This window comes from Leuresthes tenuis, unplaced genomic scaffold (assembly GCF_036924035.1).
Source record: "Leuresthes tenuis unplaced genomic scaffold, fLeuTen1.0.hap1 SCAF_20, whole genome shotgun sequence".
NCBI lineage: Eukaryota > Metazoa > Chordata > Actinopteri > Atheriniformes > Atherinopsidae > Leuresthes > Leuresthes tenuis.
This window is the reverse complement of record NW_027325374.1, coordinates 13,538,045-13,555,622: the sequence shown is the minus strand read 5'-3', so window position 1 is coordinate 13,555,622 and position 17,578 is coordinate 13,538,045. Positions and strand designations below refer to the sequence as shown.

The window sequence follows — 17,578 nt, the reverse complement described above, 5'->3', positions numbered from 1 at the left end:
TGAAACAAACATAGGCTTGATTTCAGTGGTTGGAACGTTGTATTCAGGCAATTACTTTGGTCACGATTACGTGTAAATGTGCCCAGAAGAGCTTCAGAATCTTGAATGGGGAATGGCAAATTCTCACAGATGCTGACAAAAATTGCAGAACATTTATTTAAAAGTGCTCCTTTGAACTTTGAACAGAAAACAAAACAAAAAAAAACTGAATCACAAAACTCTGAAACATGAGACTTTTATTTCTCACACTTGAATCAATATTTAAAACAGGAGTCTTCAAATCTTCAAAGTATATACAAATTAGAATCAATTTCATCAAATTTTTTGGAAGGACACACACACACACACATACACACACACACACAGACACACATTCACCCATAGAACAGTGCACTACTTAAACCAATGCCCTATATTGCTAATTCCCCTAAAAGCGCTATAGCAACTAAACATTACTCTAAAACATTGCTCTTGTACTCATATCCAGGTAAGACCCTTGTGGGTGGGGGTGGGGGTGGCCATGCTGGTGTTGTCTATACAGGTGTCTGAAGGGGATGGAGAGGGACGAGTGAGGGTTCTGACACAGTCTGAGAGGGTATGATGGAAAGGTGGGGTAAAGGGCTGGAGGTGGGTTGGAGGAGGGCAGTTGTGTATCCAGCTGAGGGAGAAGGGCTGGGTGGTGCAATACCAACTCCGAGCGATAGGTGGGAGGGATGGCACCGATGTCAACGGGAGGATAAGAGCAGGTGGAGGAGGACACAGAGGAATTGGGCAGGTTTTGAGGTTGGGGTGCTGGTGGCAGTGAGGCTGCAGAGGTGACAGACTGTGGGAACGAGGAGGACACAGCCAAGCAAGAAGGGGGTTGGAAATGAGGGTGAGAACAGGACGATGATGAGTGAGTGAAGGAGGAGTGAGGAAAGGCAGCAGCAAGGGAGGAAGCTGGCGCTTGGTGGCTCAGATTTGGGAGGTGCAGAGCAGGGCTGGGAGACAGACTCGAAAATGAGAGACTTTGCATATGTGGGGGAACAGAGGGGAAAGCAAAAGATGTAGAGGTGCTATTGGAAGGTACGGAGCATGGCAGAGATGGAGCTGGTGGCTGGTGTTGATGGATGAAGGGTTGAGCCACAATTGGAGGAGGATCTGGATTTGTAAGTGGGACACTTGGATACATAAAAGCTGCTGAGGCCTGAAAATTGTGTGCATTATTTCTGTCAGTAATAGGTTCCCCCTGCAGCTGCTGGCTTGGTTGAGTAAGCAGGGAATGAGTGGATATGTGGTCCTGCATATTTGACTGGCAAGAGGAACCTATTGCACGAAAAGAGGCTGGAGTGTGGGCGCCGACTGTCTCTGGGATGGAGTGGTAGGTGTTGGAGGAGGGAGAGGAGGACGATGAGAGGAGCGCCTGTGGGGAGGAGGAGTCAGACGGAGGTGGAGTGGGGAAGGTAAAGTTGGTCTGCTGTAGTGAGGGGGTTGCAGGGAGTGTGGGGGAGGATGAAAGAAGGGTGGGGTAGTTGATAGGTGGGATGGACGGCTGAGGATCGGATGCGACTGAAGGGTTGGGGACAGGAAGAGAGTTAAAGGAGGAGGATGACTGAGGAAGAGAAGGGAAAGAAGAGGAGTTGTCTTGAACAGCAGCGAAGTTGGAGGTATAAGCTGGTTCAGCCATAGGATCTGATCTGTGGCAGAGAAAAAAAAAGGTTGTTTTAGATTCTGCACATTTCTATCATCTCAAGCACAAATTTTACTTTTGCATATATAGAATAAGCCTAAACTGTCAAACTGTTCCTTTGATGTTAATATTAATGTTTCTTCAACAATATCCTTGCTAACAATTTTATTATTTAGTATTTCATTCACAAAAATAACGGTGAAACTCATCATGAAATATTGCTTGTTAGAGCATTAGGTTACCTTGTCACCTGAAAAGATTTGAGCTTCAAACTTTCTGCCAAGGTCTCAGAGCTTAAACAGTTTGTTAGGGCTGTAGTTTGCTAATTGTCATTGTAAAGGACTGACGATGCAAGGTTCAAACTGTGTACCGGAAATTTGCTGCCATGCAGCCAACAGATTTCCACAAAGTCAGAGTGGAAGTGACATCAAAGATAAGCAGCAATGAGCAAAGGTATCTATGAAAATAATTACTCCCAACAGTCAAGCTCAAGAGCTGATGATAGCCAAAGGATGGCTTCTACAGCAGTAATAATAATCCTGTACTGGGAATACACCCTAAAATTCATAATGGACTAACTCAAGAGGTGTGATCTGAAGGTCTTACTATGACCCTCAGAGTTCCCTCATCCAAACATCTGGAGCTGGACCTCAGAGAGCAATCCATGCAAGACAGCCTAAGAATCTCAAAGAATTTGAATATTTTTGGAGGTTAAAGAATCCCCTTAAAAAAGAACTTAGAGACTTTTAGCTGCCAATATTTACACAAGCATAATTGTACTTGCTAAAATGAGTCTTTTAAAGTTCTGATCAATCTTTTGCTTTAAGATCAAAAGTCAACACATTTTCTAATTTTGTCATCTGACCGCAGTTCTGCATATCCACCAAAGTAATAAGCAGATTTTGGCACACTCACCTTTCAATTATTCTGTTTGCCACTTCGTTTCCTGATGTTTCCTGCATCCCATTGGATAAATTGATGCCTACATGAGACATCTGGGAGGCCATAAATGCCTGGTTGAGGTCTAGCGAGTGCTCTGGATTGAGTGTCTCTTTATAGGAGGCCTCTTCTGGTCTGAATCCAGAGGAGTGGTCAGATAGTGGAGGCAGAGAAGCCAAGGCTAGAGCCTGCAGGTCTGTGCTGTTGGATGAAGGCTGCGGCACAAGCTCAGTGGAGTCGCAAGGATCACAGTTAACTGACATAGAAGAAAGAGTAGATGTTGTTTTAGAATGAGGTAATTCAATTCATTTTATCATGATAATGTCCAAAATAATGACTTGTGCCACTTACCAATGTCTAAGGTTTCTGTCACGACGCTAATTTTACGCTTCTGTCTTGCATCTCTTTGTCTGCAGAGGAAAGAAAAAATATTAGATGTTTCACAATAGGTAAACAACTGTTTCATGTTCATATTTTCCTGTGTTTTTATGTACTTTTTGCTGTTCATGCCATCCTCTCGGAAGCCTTTAGCAAATGGGTTGGAGCTGATCTTGAGTTCTGTGATCTGAAAACAGGAGAAACGAAAACAAATTTCTCAGTTTTTCTTTCTGTCTCTTCTGTTTTTTTATTATTATTATTATTATTATTATTCTCTGACATTATGTCACAAGGTGTGTCTGTGGCTTTGCTGCTTGAGATGTGAAAACCACAAGGATACCTTGTTATTCTGGTATGCGGTGACTGTAATAAACTGGGTCTCGGGGAAAACAAAGGTGTGTTGTCCTCCAGCCCACTTCAACATATCTCTGGCTTCGACCACGTGAACTCTGGGCTGATAACGGTGCAGGGAGTGCAGGATGAGCTTGAAAAAAAAAGAAAAAAAGAAAATGATTAATTTAACATGCACAACTAAGACAAATAGATGTTGCATACTTTGCTTATGCTAGAGCAGTCCATCTGCAGTGCTTACGTGTCCCTGTGTGTCCAGTGTGTTGTTGGTGAGCTTGGCGTAGTGAAAGGAGATGGTACGGCTCAGCCAATGAGCACCTGTGGCAGGAGAGTCTGGATGGATGAACACCCGGTCTGGTAGCCTTGCTTCTGCCCCACCAACAGCCTGCCAGCCACCGCCTTGGAAACGATAGCGGGAGTTGTCCACTGGGACGATGTCCAGGAGGAGGATGTAGCGGAGGGATGGGTTCAAGCCTGACAGCTTCAGTCTCAACCCAGGAAACATCCGTCTGGTAAAAAGAAAAAGAAAAAAAAATTTAAAAAACAATTTCATTTGTTATTTTTGTGGTCAGGAACAGAGAGGAAGAGGATGGCAAAAGGGGTATACTGAAGGTTAGGGTAAAATAAGCTGTGGAGAGTGAGTAAACAGAGTGGTGGGCATAGAAAAACGATCAAAAAAGACAAAAATTGCGAGTATTGTTTCTGCAAACTTTTCTCACCTGCCCCTCTTTGTGATGATCATCTCTGTGCCCACTGAGCTGAACTGCTTCCATAAAGCGGAATTCTCCAGCTCCATCTTCACCTCATCTTTTTGAGGTTTGGAAGCGGGCTCGCTGGGTGGGAGAGGAGGGGCCAGCATCCTCGGGGTCATGTCACAGGCTGTAGGGAACAACGGGATGTGTGGAGGAGCCTCTCTGTCTGTGGGAATGGACAAATCCAGGGTTGAAATGATTTCGAATGAACAGTGAAATTAAAGCAAATACAGGAAGACGTTGGCCGCACACATATTGTCATGGTTGTATTTTACATTTGAATCCACTTTTCTTTCGAAATTCAGTGCTTTCAGTGTGTATGAATCAACTATAATCGCTTCAAAGTGTTTTGCCATTTAAAAAAAAATGAAGATAACTGCGAACTGGCAGCACTCAGGACATGACTGTTCTTGTTGCAATAAGATAAGATAATAAGAGCTGCAATATGCCCCCATCAAACTTCTCTGTAATGTATTATCTTTAAAAGCCATGAAATCACAAATTTGGGTCTTCAGTTTCCTTCTCTCTCACCTCTGTAAAAGCAGTCTCCAATCCTTTGTGGTCCCAAATTCAAACTGGGGTACATCTCCACACTCAGCATTCTCCTGTCTCCTGTCTTTGTCCCTTGACTCGTCTTCTCACCTGCTTCAAAGCAACATTCCTTAGTTGCCTTTGGCTGTGTCTCTGTTTCCTGTGCTGGGGGAAAATCTCACTGCTACCTAAAACCAAAAGTAGTTCCGCTGTAGATCTCTTCTGAGAAATGCCACTTCTTTTCTAGATCCGTTCTTGTCGTTCTGCTGTCCTTTGCTGTAAGAGCCCACAGTGCTGGCTGGCTCCTTTAAATAGGTGTGTGGTTCTTCACACGTTCGGCCAAATGGTGCCATTGTCACCTAGCTCCTCATTTACCTCCCTGTTTCTCCACCCTATTCCCTCAACTTTCCTTCTGTCTCTGCTTGACAAACACAATCAATCTAGACCGGAGGTGACGGAAAAAATCCAGCCTGTGTTTAGTGTCTGTAAGGAACACACATGTGATTTGTGTTGACTTGTTTGACAAATTTGTGCTTCACTTGATCATATTTAGCTCAGCCAAGAAGGTTTGGTTGATAAGATTTGTTTCTTTGATCAAATTTTTTTTTCAAAATTTTAACAGCAGTTTTGCAAAAAAAGCTTTTTACCAAAGGTAGGGCATGGCCCAACTTACAGGTGATTAACTTTTTATACAGATCCGCATATGGATACCGAACCTTGTTTTTATTCATCCGTGGTGTCAGAATGTATTTTCTTAACTCCTTAATTTGATCAATTCCACTATAATTGGTAGGAAAATGTGATGCTTTTTTACATCCCTACAAGCTTTTGTGGCTGATTGTTTTTGTCTGAGATCAAGTTTATAAAATTCAGATATATAAATTAGTGACAATTTTCTCCAAGTCATTCAAAAATGGCATTTAAAAAAAATCCTTTCAGTACTTTCGTTAGTCGAAATACTTGATCTGTTCTTATATGCCTGGATGGTCCACTGACTTAGGTTAACATTCTTAAAACCTTTTTTTCATATACTCTTTCAGCATCCGTCACATACAGTGTTTATGTAACATGTAAAACGGCTACTGTCCACTGCAGTCTCACATTTCAAATCTTCTTTTGTTTATTTGATCATCGGGGAAATACTAAGCTTCTTATACATGCACATAAATCTGGCAGTTTACCAGCAGTCCCCCTGTAGCTGTTTGATGGCCTGATGACATGTTTCTTCCTCCCGGCAGTCTGCCTGTTAAGCTCTCTCTGCAGGGAGTCAGGCCCTGAATGCAGGTGGAAGAGGGAGGACAGCTGGCCAATGGCTGCAATTTGGTTGCTAGACAAACATGAATGTCTAGAAGTTTCTACAAAGAAAAGTTAGGAGATTTTCCAAAGTGGAATAAAAGCTTTCATCTGTAATTTGATCATTAATAAAACATTCATTCAACTGACAGACGCACAAAGAAATTATGCTCGGTGTTCAGAAAAGATAAACATGTCTCAAATTTGATGCCAGCAACAAACAAAACGCTGGAATAGAGGCAAAAAGAACAATGGCATTCTGGGAGATTCTACAGTCAGGTGGTCACAGGTGTGGGTGACTGGATTTGGCATAAGAGGAGCATTCACCAGAGGCTTTGTCTTTCCAGGCAGGTCGGGTCATGGCTCAACACTGTGTCTCAAACTCTGTCAGAGAATCACCAATAATTTAAAAGATTATTTTTTTTAAGATTGCAAAGAACTTTAGTCTTTCAACATCTGTGGTGTATCATGCTGTGAAAATATTCAGGGAAAATCTGAGTGTGGAACGGTCGATGCTGGAAACTACTGTTAGATGTGACCTTCGACCCCCAGGCAGTACAGCCTGAGAAATCGTCATGCTGCCATTATCGATACAGCCACATGGGCTGAGGAGTAGCTTGGAAAATGTAAACTGAACCTGCATTGCACAAGGAGGAAGCCAGATATCCACTCTGAGCAAATCCAAAAGATCTGTAGACTCGTGGTTATCTTAGATGGTTAGAAGGACAGTGTTCTGAAGTCAGATGAGAATACGTTTAAGCTGCTTTGGGGAAAAACTGACATCTGGTCGGACATGTCAAAGGTGAAAAAAGGCCATTCAGGTTGTTAAGGGATGATGTTGGGGTACATCTCTGTCTATTACGCGGGTTACAAAGATTTTACTGGAATTGTGTAGACATATGCTGCCATCAAGACGACGTCATTTTATTTAAGCAGGACAAAACTACAGACTGTTGAGCACCTGAAATCTTGTATTCAGCATTACAAGAAATAGATTCCTCTCGCAAAACTACAACAATTAGTGTCCTGAGTTCTTAAACCATTAAAAAGTGAAATTAAAAGGTCGGTATCCCGACTTCTACTGAGTGTGTTGCTGCCATTATGTTTTAAATTTGTTCAGATCTTCTAAAAACAATGCAGCTGGGTCAGTGAAGGCACTTTGATTAATTTTCTGACCTTGTGTCTGTTACAAAAAAAAAGAACAAATTAGAGATTCAAATTTTCATAGCATCTCAGAAAAATTCAGAGTGGGAAATGGGATTTGAGGGGCAATGTGGTGGTGTGGTGGTTAGCACTGTCACCTCACAGCAAGACGGTTCCAGGGTCAACTGGGGCTGGGGCCCTTCTGTGTGGAGTTTGCATGTTCTCCCCGTGGGTTCTCTCTGAGCACTCCGGCTTCCTCCCACTGTCCAAAAACATGCATGTTAGGTTGATTGGTGTCTCTAAAATTGTCCTTTGGAGTGAGTGTGAGTGTGTGTGGTTGTTTGTCTCTGTGTGGCCCTGTGATGCACATTCAACCTGTCCAGGGTGTATCCTGCCTCTCTACCAATGACTGCTGGGATAGGCTCCAGCCCCCCACCGCGAGTAAGCGGGTATAGAAAATGGAAATTTAATTACTTCTGATTGAAGTTTGGTGATCAGACAAGAAAATGTAGTGGTATCAGAAGATGATAAGGCTTATTTGTTACTTATTTCCAAAAAATAAATTGTACAGTCAAGCAGAATGGATTGACCTGCAGATCGATTGAACCCTATATTTGTCAAACCAATAAATGTTATTGTTTTTCCTCTGTGCCAACATGTTTGAAAAGTTCTAGGGCATCTTTAGCAGTGTGTTGCTTTAACAGCAACCTGTAAGCTTTTGTTACTGTAGATTTGAAAGAAAAAAAATATTTTCCCCTTCTTGTTTGAAATATAGTTTCTGATCAACTCTTCAGGACTTCCCTTATCATATTCTTTGATTCATATTGCCCCAAATTTACGACGGGTCACTATAGCACACGGAGCCATGCTGCTGTAACACATGCAACATGAGGTCGGTTATTGACCTTCCCTGACAAAGACTTCATCTGGATGGCCCACAGAAACAAAGAGAAAGTGTTCTCAGTCACCTTGAGACACTCGCTCTAAAACATAATAATCAAGTTAGAAATCTAGGGGTAATATTGGACTCCAATATTAGACTCCGACCTGAAGTTTAACAGCCACTTTAAATCAATAACATCAACAGCTTTTTACCATATAAAAAATATTGTCTGAATCAAAGTAATAGTGTCTGAACCACTTAGAAAGACTAATTCATGCGTTTGTCTCTAGCAGGTTAGACTATTGTAACGGCCTGCTCACTGGGCTCTCTAAACAGGCTGTAAGACAGCTGCAGTACATCCAGAATGCTGCTGCTCGAGTGCTGACCAGAACCAGGAAATATGACCATATTAGTCCAGTGCTCAGGTCTCTGCTCTGGCTTCCTGTCGCTCAGAGAATAGATTTAAAACAGCTCTGCTTATGTACAAATCTCTTTATGGTCTCTGACATGTCAGAGCCATATGAACCAACTCGGACTCTGAGAACCTCAGGGAGGGGTCTCCTGCTGGTGCCCAGAGTCAAGACTAAACAAGGTGAGGCTGCGTTTCAGTTTTATGTTCCTAAAATCTGGAACAGTCTTCCAGAAGATGTGAGACAGGCCTCAACTCTGACATGTTTAAATCCAGGCTGAAAACAATTCTATTTAGCTGTGCATATGACAACTGAAAGTATTTTATCTGCACTTTTCACTTTTCATTTCATGAATTAATGATCATTTTTATGTTTTATGGAATGATTTTATTTGCCTTCCTGTGATTTTATGTAGCTGTAAAGCACTTTGAAGTGCCTTGTGTACGAATTGCTCTACAAATAAACTTGCCTTGCCTTGGATGGAGGCCTATGTTGCTCCAAAACCTGCATATGTCATACAGTATTTAAGATGCCTCCACAGATGTGCCAGTTGCCCGTGCAACGTTAATGATTTAAGAGGAGAATTTAAAATTTTGATTCATCACACACCCACAGAACAAGTTTTCCCACTTTGCCTCAGTCCATCTTAGCCAGAGAAAAGATGATTCTGCTGATTTTTTTTTTTTTAAATGTTTGTTTTTCTTAGAATGACAGAGTTTTAATTTGTAATTGTTCAAGCTGTGTTCACCAACAATATCATTCAGAAATGTTGAGCCATTTTATTCCCCATGTTCGAATATCCCAGCCATTCAACACTAGTTTCCCTTCTTGTCCTCTGCGTAGTCTTTAATTGACATTATGTTTTCATTTTATTATATATATCGCTTCTTAGCCCCATACATCAAAGCATATGTCTAAAAGGTAATAATAGGCTTCAACTCTTGTTGTTCTGTTTTTATTCTCTATTCACAGCATTTGTTAACCAAAGCTACAAGTATTTGCACTTAGGGCAGAACTGACATTTTAACACTGCACTACGTTGAGGTGTATCATTGAGGATAAGTGTCAGTTCAAGACTAGATGTTTGAGTTTACAAAATGTCACCTGCATATATATAACTATATCTGACAGAGCTAAATCAGATATCAGATGTTTTTTTTACCTCCATGTGATGATTTCATTTTGTGGCAGTTTTTTCTTTGCCATCAGTCGCAATCAGTGTCCCCCATCCTGCTTTTGTTGCTTGAACCTGAATTTCTTAAGGTGACCAAACTCACAGTGAATTCTGAAATGGTGAGTATATGCAGGAAGTTGCAAAGATGATGCTTTCTGTCAATAGAGCGATCCTATAAAATCTTCCACACAGTTGTTACTTAATGAGAAGACTACAACTACAGAGATCCACTTAGAAAACACTGTGGCTGTAAGACTTCCTGCAGACACTCCCTGCCTGAAAGTCAGTAGGAAAAGGAAAACTAACAAACGGGGCCCAAACCAACCTGCTTGCAGCCACCAAAGTCAACATGAAAGTGACAGCTGGAGTCGGTTTACACGAGCGAAGTATACATGTTGTTCTAGTTGCTGTTTTCCTTCTCCATTTGTGTTTGTTGTTGGGGATAAAAGCAAGTGAGGACTGAGGGGAAGTGGAGGTGTGAACACCATGCTGAGAGAGAGGTCATTATCTTTATGGGAGCAGCGAGGTGTGTGATGTCTCTTAATGTTTTTACGAACAGACAGGTGTGTGACAGGCACTGCAGCCACAGGACTTTGTAAAAGCCAATAATGGGGACTCTTACTTTAGTTTTTGGCGGAAGGCAGTGCCGTTAGTAGTGCATTATGTCTTACCACAAGCCTGCACTTTGACATGTATGTGCTAAATGGTTTGATGGCCACCTGCGTTTGCTCACTGAGGCCCGAAGGTCATCTTATAAGACCTTATGAGATACATCACTGTCCATGCTTTTGTCATTTGCCTTTAATTCCTCCTGGATCAGTTAAGGGTGGTGTTGACTGCCTGCTGCTTGAAAACCTCCAGCGGAAGAGGAGATTTCAGATTATCCTCAATATGTTCAGAATGGAATGAGTCTTTTAATCTCATCAGGGTTATTTATAAAAAGAAATCATTGTGCTCTGTGAAAATGCGTGTAAAGGGAAACTCCCTTTAAACCACACCAAAGGGTTGAGGTCACCGGTTGTTGAGATAAAAACGCACTGCGATAGATCCACTGCTCGTACAAGCCACATTCATTGAGACTCCAGATTACATCCTTTATCCTCAGACCTCACTTCAGTAGAAAGCTGATGATACTTTGTCTTAGCTAATATGCATACAATCCATCAACCAAAATCCATTTTTATTTTGCCACATACATGCAAAACATGTACAAAGGAGGGACTTTTTCCACACAGCATGAGTATGCAACTGTCTCACAGTCAGTAGATTGATTTACATGGAGGCAAATACGTCACAAACATCAGTTTAGATTCATGGCATTCAGCGGACAAATTCGTTCAACTGCAAATGAGAGACTGTCAGACAACCTCCAGAGGGTCTCTGTCTGCCTTCGACACCACCACTGTTACGCTGTCAGGAAGACGAACAGCTAGCCTCTCCCTAAACACAGCCAGGAAACCTCGCTCACTGTTGCTGTGGTCGCTGAGGATGACGCTGGTTCCCTTCGCTACTACGTCCAGCACTTCGTGGTGGGACATCTCACCTGAAAGATGGATTTAATTACATGTAGAAGATATATATCATAATATAATAACGATAATATCTGGTATTTACGATTGTGCCACTGTTAACCTGTGATGTAGAGGTCAGCTTTGATTCCACTTAGCACTGAGGCCCCAGAGCCAGCGCAGACAGCCACAGTGCATACAGAGGACTCTGAAAAGAAAAGACCAGAATATGGATACACTAATGAACATCTCAGGATCATTTTAACAAACTTGAAGCTGATTCTTTTATCTAATAAGCCAGTAATGTACCATATCTAGTTTCTGGCTTCATTTTAGTGGTATCTACAGACTTCAAATTGGAAATGTCAGTACATTCAATTATTCATTTTGAGGCATATTTAAGCCTTGCTTAATGTCCGAGCCAATACTTCTGATTCAAAGTATAACCTTCAAACCCCAAAAGAAAGGAAATAATTGGCCGTCAGATTAGAGCAGCAGAAAAGCATATTTTTAACACAGACTGAGGTGAGAAATGGTCAGACCACAACAGTCCTACATGGGAAAGGTAATTTAATACCAGAGCTGCCATCTATACACAGGATCACTGCACATGTCTGCAGTTATTTACCAGAAGCGCACCAACAAGTAACAGTAATTAAGGGAGGAGAAAAACCAGTACAAGAAGAACTATTTACAACACTTTTTGAAATTTTTGAAATTGAAAAAATATACAAAAATAAGCAATGCATGCGCTATTAAGTATTTTTGCTTGACCTAAAATACAATTTCTCTTTATTTTTCATTTTTAGTTCACCATCTCAGGTTTGAGCTGCTTCAAACGGACTTGTGCACATGTTTAAGTATGTGTGGGGTACACACAAATGCTCTAAGATAAACAAAGAACTTTGACATGTACATGCACAATGCTGAATACGGTTCAAATCAAACACAGGCTGTTCCCCCGGAGTTATGTTTCACCTTTTCATCGACAAAGTTACACTTTGGATCAAAAGCACAGGTTTTCCCAAAAAACAACCTGACAGCTTAATTAGTATACAGGTTTAGAAAATGCATTCTAACAGTAAAAAACAAACAAAAAAAAACTTGTTGTGCGCTTGTGTGTGTTCACGCTCCCTCACCTAGCGTCTGTCCTGATCCCAGAGCCAGCCGGAGATGACTTAAACCCAAGTGAGACTTCATTTTCTGGATGGCTGTTGCCACGGTTACTGGTTGGTCCAAGACACTGAGTCGGCCTTGGCCGTGGCCCAAGACGGGCAACTGCAAAGAGGCGATAAGTTGGAAGTCACTACTGTGCGTGAGCATCATTCACTCATCATTGTCGATCCTGTCCATCTTAATGAAATCAGATTTAGGTTGTCACTGTATTAAAACTGTGTCCTCTGAGTGCTCCTGAGTGCATTTGTTTCATCATGTGAAGTGTTAATGCTGTACCTTCTCTAACTTCAGGATACTGAGAGACTGACTTGCGGAGCTGTGTCGTAACAGAGTCTGGACACACGGGGTCAGTGCTGAGTCACTGCAGGTTACGCTCACATGGATTCCACTGCTGTCTGGTCTGTTGGGAAGACAGACACTTTTATTTCCCAATGCAAAGGTGCAAAAGACCACAACGGTGTTGTCAGCATACCAGTGGGCAAAACTACCCAAGCCCCTTACACACATTCCTGAAAACGTGTTTTAGTCCATGCACCCCACCTGCTGCTTGAATGTTGCAGGGTTGCTCCATCATCACAAGCCTTCAGTTCCTCCATGACGGTGTTAAGCTCCTCTGTGTTCCTGACCATGAACTCCAGTTTGTGACTGCAGGGGGAGCCGCAGAAGGCCTGACTCAAAACAGACAACTGACCGCTGCCTGACAGTCAGAGGACAGACGGAAAAATACATAAAACCCCATCAGTGGATCAGTGTCACAACATCATAATCTATACCGTCATTAATATGCAATCAGTGTGCATTTAACACATTTTCCCACTCAGAAAGGCCTCTTACCGAGACCCCCGATCAGCCAATCGTTCACCCCTCCTCTGACGCTGTCCCATGAAGTGTGAGGAGAGAAGACTGCCATCCCAGCCTCGACAGCCCGGATGGCCAATCTCTGTTTCCAGTCTTTCTGAACCAGTCGCTTGATTGGCCTAAACAATGGCGGGTGATATGAAATAATAAGGTCGCAGCTCAATGCCTCAGCTTCCTCCATGACGGCATCTGTGAGGTCGTTGGTCAGCAGAATGGTTTTAATGGGTCGGGATTTGCTTGGCTCGACCAGCAAGCCGACATTATCCCACGATTCAGCAAGCGACAGAGGAGCAAGCTGCTCCAACACCTGCAGAACTTCTTTTAACTCCATTGGACTGGTACAATGAGCAGAACGAGAGAGGCAGCGGGTGGAGGCGAAACTAACAGATGGATGCAGGCTTGAGTTTTGCCTGCTTGTCAGGAAGCTGTGACTTCGAATAGGTGAGGGGAAAGATGGAAGGACAGATGATGCAGTCAGGGCAGGGCAGAGCGCTGTATGTGCAGTGTTTAAACGCTTACTCGTCGAAAGTCTTCTACATGCGACTGACAGAAATGTCCAAGAGAGATTTCTGCATCCGGTCAACATAAGTAGAGGTCTGTGAGGACAAAAGGAAAAGAAAAGTAAAACAAAACAGAGGAAAATGCATTAGGTGATGCACGATCATTTTAATCATTGACTAGGCATGAGTTTTGGGTTAACCTTCCCGCAGTTAATTGAAAGATCAATAATGATATTAATAAACCAACAAAACTTCCAAATATCTGAGGATTGTAACAAGTTAAGTTTTCATTATGGCTGCAACTGCCAATTTTTGTGAATAAATTTCCAGATCATCTTCTGAGTGAACTGATCAAATGTTTCGTAGCGGAAAGCAAAATCTTTCTTCACAGCGCTTGTTTTATCTGGCAGGTAACTGATAACTGGAAATGTTCAGTTCTGAATGTCCATCTGTTCTTTTTTTTTTTTTTTTAGGGATGAATTATCAGCATTAACATTTCTTTGCCGAACAGAAAACAAATTTTTCATATTATTTTCATATTATCTTTCATTCTATCCTGCATTTGTGGGCTTAACTTTTCTGGAAAAATATAAGCATAAAGAAAACGAATTTAGGGTTATATTCAAACTACTTTTCACATATTTCGAACATTTATAGATGACACATTAAACAGATAACAACAATCATCTCCGGCAGATTACTGCAATGTGGAAGCAGCAAACACAAGATCCGTTGTTATCAAAGGTTTGCAGCATAGTACGTCCAAATAGGATTTACATCTGATCAGAGAAAAAAAAAAAAAGAGTGGGGTCTCCTTAAATAACCTTGATCTCACCAACTGTTAGCTCTACTCTGGCTATGTCTTGTCTTGTATCTATGTCTATGACTTCATGTCAACTCAAGCTGACGGTATACTGTTTGACCAGTTAGCTGTATTATATGAACTTTATATGTCATTCACTGATGCAAAATAAGCGGACATATCTGGGTGCGAAGCTCAGCATTTAGTAAGCTTTAAAGTAAACCATATACTCCATATATTTGGACTTTATATTTGTGCTGTGACTGCACTGACAGCTGACGGGCATGCGGCTAACAGTAGAGCTAACTAGCTAATATTAGCTTCACGCCAAAGCCTTACAGTTTCAATTAACAATCGCAGCATCAACGTTTAAACGTGTGCGTGAGTGAACTTATCTGACCTCGGATTGCCTTTCAAGGAAGACAACTACCAAAGCTGAGTAGCAGTGTACAATTCAGTCAAAAGTGAAAGGCTGCACACTTACTGTGGAACACAAGAAATGTCCCTTCCTGGTTTCCGTCATTGGACTAAAGCATCTATTAGTTTTTTTCTTTTAAAGAAAAGTTTATTTCTTTTCTTTTTAATATGTAGTATGTGTGGTTTAATCACATCCCAAGTTGACGAAACACTACTTTCTTACTGTTCTATTTATTATTTAAATATTCGAAGTAGTCCTGTTTACCAATGGTATAAAATAATATGTTAAATACATTTGGTTAGCAATTGCACAGTAACTTTGCGCAATCAGGCAATGGCTCATGATTGAAATGCTGCCAAATGTTTGAGAGTTTTTGTGTAACTTTATTTCCATTTTCATGAAATCTAACTCAAATTCAGACTGAACAGAAACATTTTACATTGGTCTGTTTTAAAGTGTTAGATCTTTTAGACATCAGTCCTACTCAGCAGCAGAGGAGTTTCTGAAATACTGCACAACACATAGTTACCTGCAAAATCATCACTGGGCCATTTCAACTGCGAACATAAATAGGAAAACAATATTTGGCAATTTGTTGATAGGGTATTATAAAAGTGCACAGGTGGAGTGTAATCCCTAAGACCTGAAATCTATTTTTGTGAATTGTAGTGACACTAAATTCTGGTCAGTAGGCTACAAATTTAGAAGGTGTTACAATGCCTTCCAATGCTTTAACCATGTTTTGTTGGGCTTGGCTGAAAATAATTTGATTCCCTTTCTATTTAACTTGTTAGACTTGTTAGAAATAACATTTCAAGCATAAAAGTATTCCAAAGTATTCAAACAAAACCACATAAACATAGAAATGGAGCTAAAAATGTTGATCGGTTCGGTAAACTTTACATAGCCGTTCACATGATATGATGTAGATCATATATAATGTTATGAAACAAACTCAAATATTAAAGTAAAACAGGAAAAGACTAGATGACTTTGATAAACTGCATAAACCCCCATGGGGCAGGTGGTCTTGCTGATATCCATGGTTCTTCCCTAATTTTTCTCAGAAAGATTAGCCACAGTTTGGCAATAAACAAATGAAATCTGTCTGCAAATGATGATTGCAAGGGGTTAAAACTGCAGTTCTGGCATGACAGGAAGCTTGTGGACCGAATAGCTTCCTCTGGATTGAGTCAGAGAGTGAATGCTTTGGATTACTGTGGATTAAATGCAATAAAGGTCGCCGCTAGATGTTAGGGGGATCAGGAGAGGATCAGAGCAAATGCAAGGCAACAAGCATTACATCATCTGATTCTTCTTCTGACCTCACCAGCCTCTCTCTGCACTACAGCCATATGGATAAAAAGGACCCACTCACATTTACATCTGTGGGGCCATGAACTCAATGAAAAAAAAGAGAATTTTTCTGCTGTGACTTTTTGTCCTCATCTCTCCGATGCCTAATCAAGACACAGGAACAGTTTAAAACACAAAGACATGAAAATGAATCAGTACATTTAAAGAGATAACAGATAATTGATCGATTATCCATTAAGCAAATTGTCAACACCCCTAGTACCCAACCTGTTAGTCCAGTTCACAGATGTGTTTTTAGTTAATAGATTCACAGAGAGAACTGCTTCACTATTACTAATTGGCACTATAAACCCTTGAACCCCATCTGTCTGTCTGACTGGAGGTTGGCACAGTAACATCTGTCTTTTTGGTGTGTCCACAACGTGCGTGCACACAGTGTCCCTGTCCACGTTCCAAAATTTCCCCCAGACATTTAATCTCCAATGTGCTGGCTCTGGATCCATTTGACACAGTATTTGAAGATAAAGCACGACGCACTTCACTTCCAAGGTCAGGGTTGGATGTGAAGACTTTGTGTATCGTTGGAAATAGACAGAATTGCTATATGTGAATGATTTTGCCCAGTCTTTTTTATACTCTAAATACTCTAAACACCAAAACATCTATTCATGCAAGAATGATGCTTTATGGATTAGACTTGCATTTCTTTTTTAAGCTGCAGTTTCTTCTAATCAGTGTTGTGTATATGTTTGGTCACAAATCTCTTTATCCCGATGTCCTCCCAAAACAAGAGTTCACAGTCCTCAACATTTTTACTAACACAGGAGCAGTATCTCTAATGTTTTTGATTTGCTAATCCTTGCTTTGGGACATGCACTGATCTACAGATGTAGTGCATCTATTTATAATACAAGCAGCCACTTGCCATAATGCAAGACAGCACGTGGAGAGGCAATGTTTTAGTCCTCTTCAGTTTGTAAGCACCGGATTTTTCACAGTGGGCATTTTGACTTGACAAAATTGGAAAACCAAAGATCTGTCTCAAGTCAAATTTATAGAAACTCATATTGGTATGCACACACGCACAAAACAAACGTTGGATGTTTTGCCTTGTTATTTGGACAGAAATAATGATACAGTCTCATTTTCAAAAGGCAAAATAAAATAAAGTTTCAAACAAAAAAAAAAAGCATAAATAAATAAAAGATTACAGAACTTTGCAAATCATTTTGATAGTATTTTTTTTATTTTTAATTATATTTCTGTAGCTTTATTCTTGTGTCAACAGCACATTTAAAAAAAATATTGGTGCTGGAGTACAGATTTTAGAAACTGCAGGGAATAGTTGTTCCAGTTTTGAATGTGAAATGTCTATCCACTTGTGTTTTTATGTAGGGTTTTAGATGCTCAACAATTTGGAGCCACTTTTTTGGTTTATTAATTCCTCAGACAGTTTTAATAGGTGATAGTTCTGTA

General features: G+C 41.0%; 2 protein-coding genes across 3 annotated transcripts; both read right to left on the bottom strand.

Annotated features, from left to right (window-relative positions):
- Positions 1–412: 412 nt before the first annotated feature.
- Positions 413–4,690, bottom strand: tbx6 (T-box transcription factor 6). Its single transcript, XM_072373392.1, is given in 9 exon segments — positions 413–534; positions 536–1,676; positions 2,585–2,864; positions 2,960–3,018; positions 3,103–3,173; positions 3,327–3,470; positions 3,579–3,846; positions 4,057–4,255; positions 4,621–4,690. Coding segments are annotated over 9 exon segments (2,289 nt in total). The 3' UTR covers positions 413–477.
- Positions 4,691–10,686: 5,996 nt separating this feature from the next.
- On the bottom strand, positions 10,687–14,870 carry nif3l1 (NIF3 NGG1 interacting factor 3-like 1 (S. cerevisiae)). 2 transcript variants are annotated; one of them, XM_072373749.1, is made up of 7 exons: positions 14,852–14,870; positions 13,042–13,661; positions 12,748–12,904; positions 12,484–12,607; positions 12,171–12,309; positions 11,156–11,239; positions 10,687–11,066 (listed from the first exon to the last, which is right to left on the bottom strand). In XM_072373749.1, exons 2-7 carry the CDS (start codon positions 13,649–13,651, stop codon positions 10,882–10,884), a joined length of 1,299 nt encoding a protein of 432 aa, XP_072229850.1. In that variant the 5' UTR covers positions 13,652–13,661; positions 14,852–14,870; the 3' UTR covers positions 10,687–10,881. The 2 variants fall into 2 exon arrangements, with proteins under 2 accessions (XP_072229850.1, XP_072229849.1); XM_072373748.1 differs by having other exon boundaries at positions 14,768–14,853.
- Positions 14,871–17,578: the final 2,708 nt, after the last annotated feature.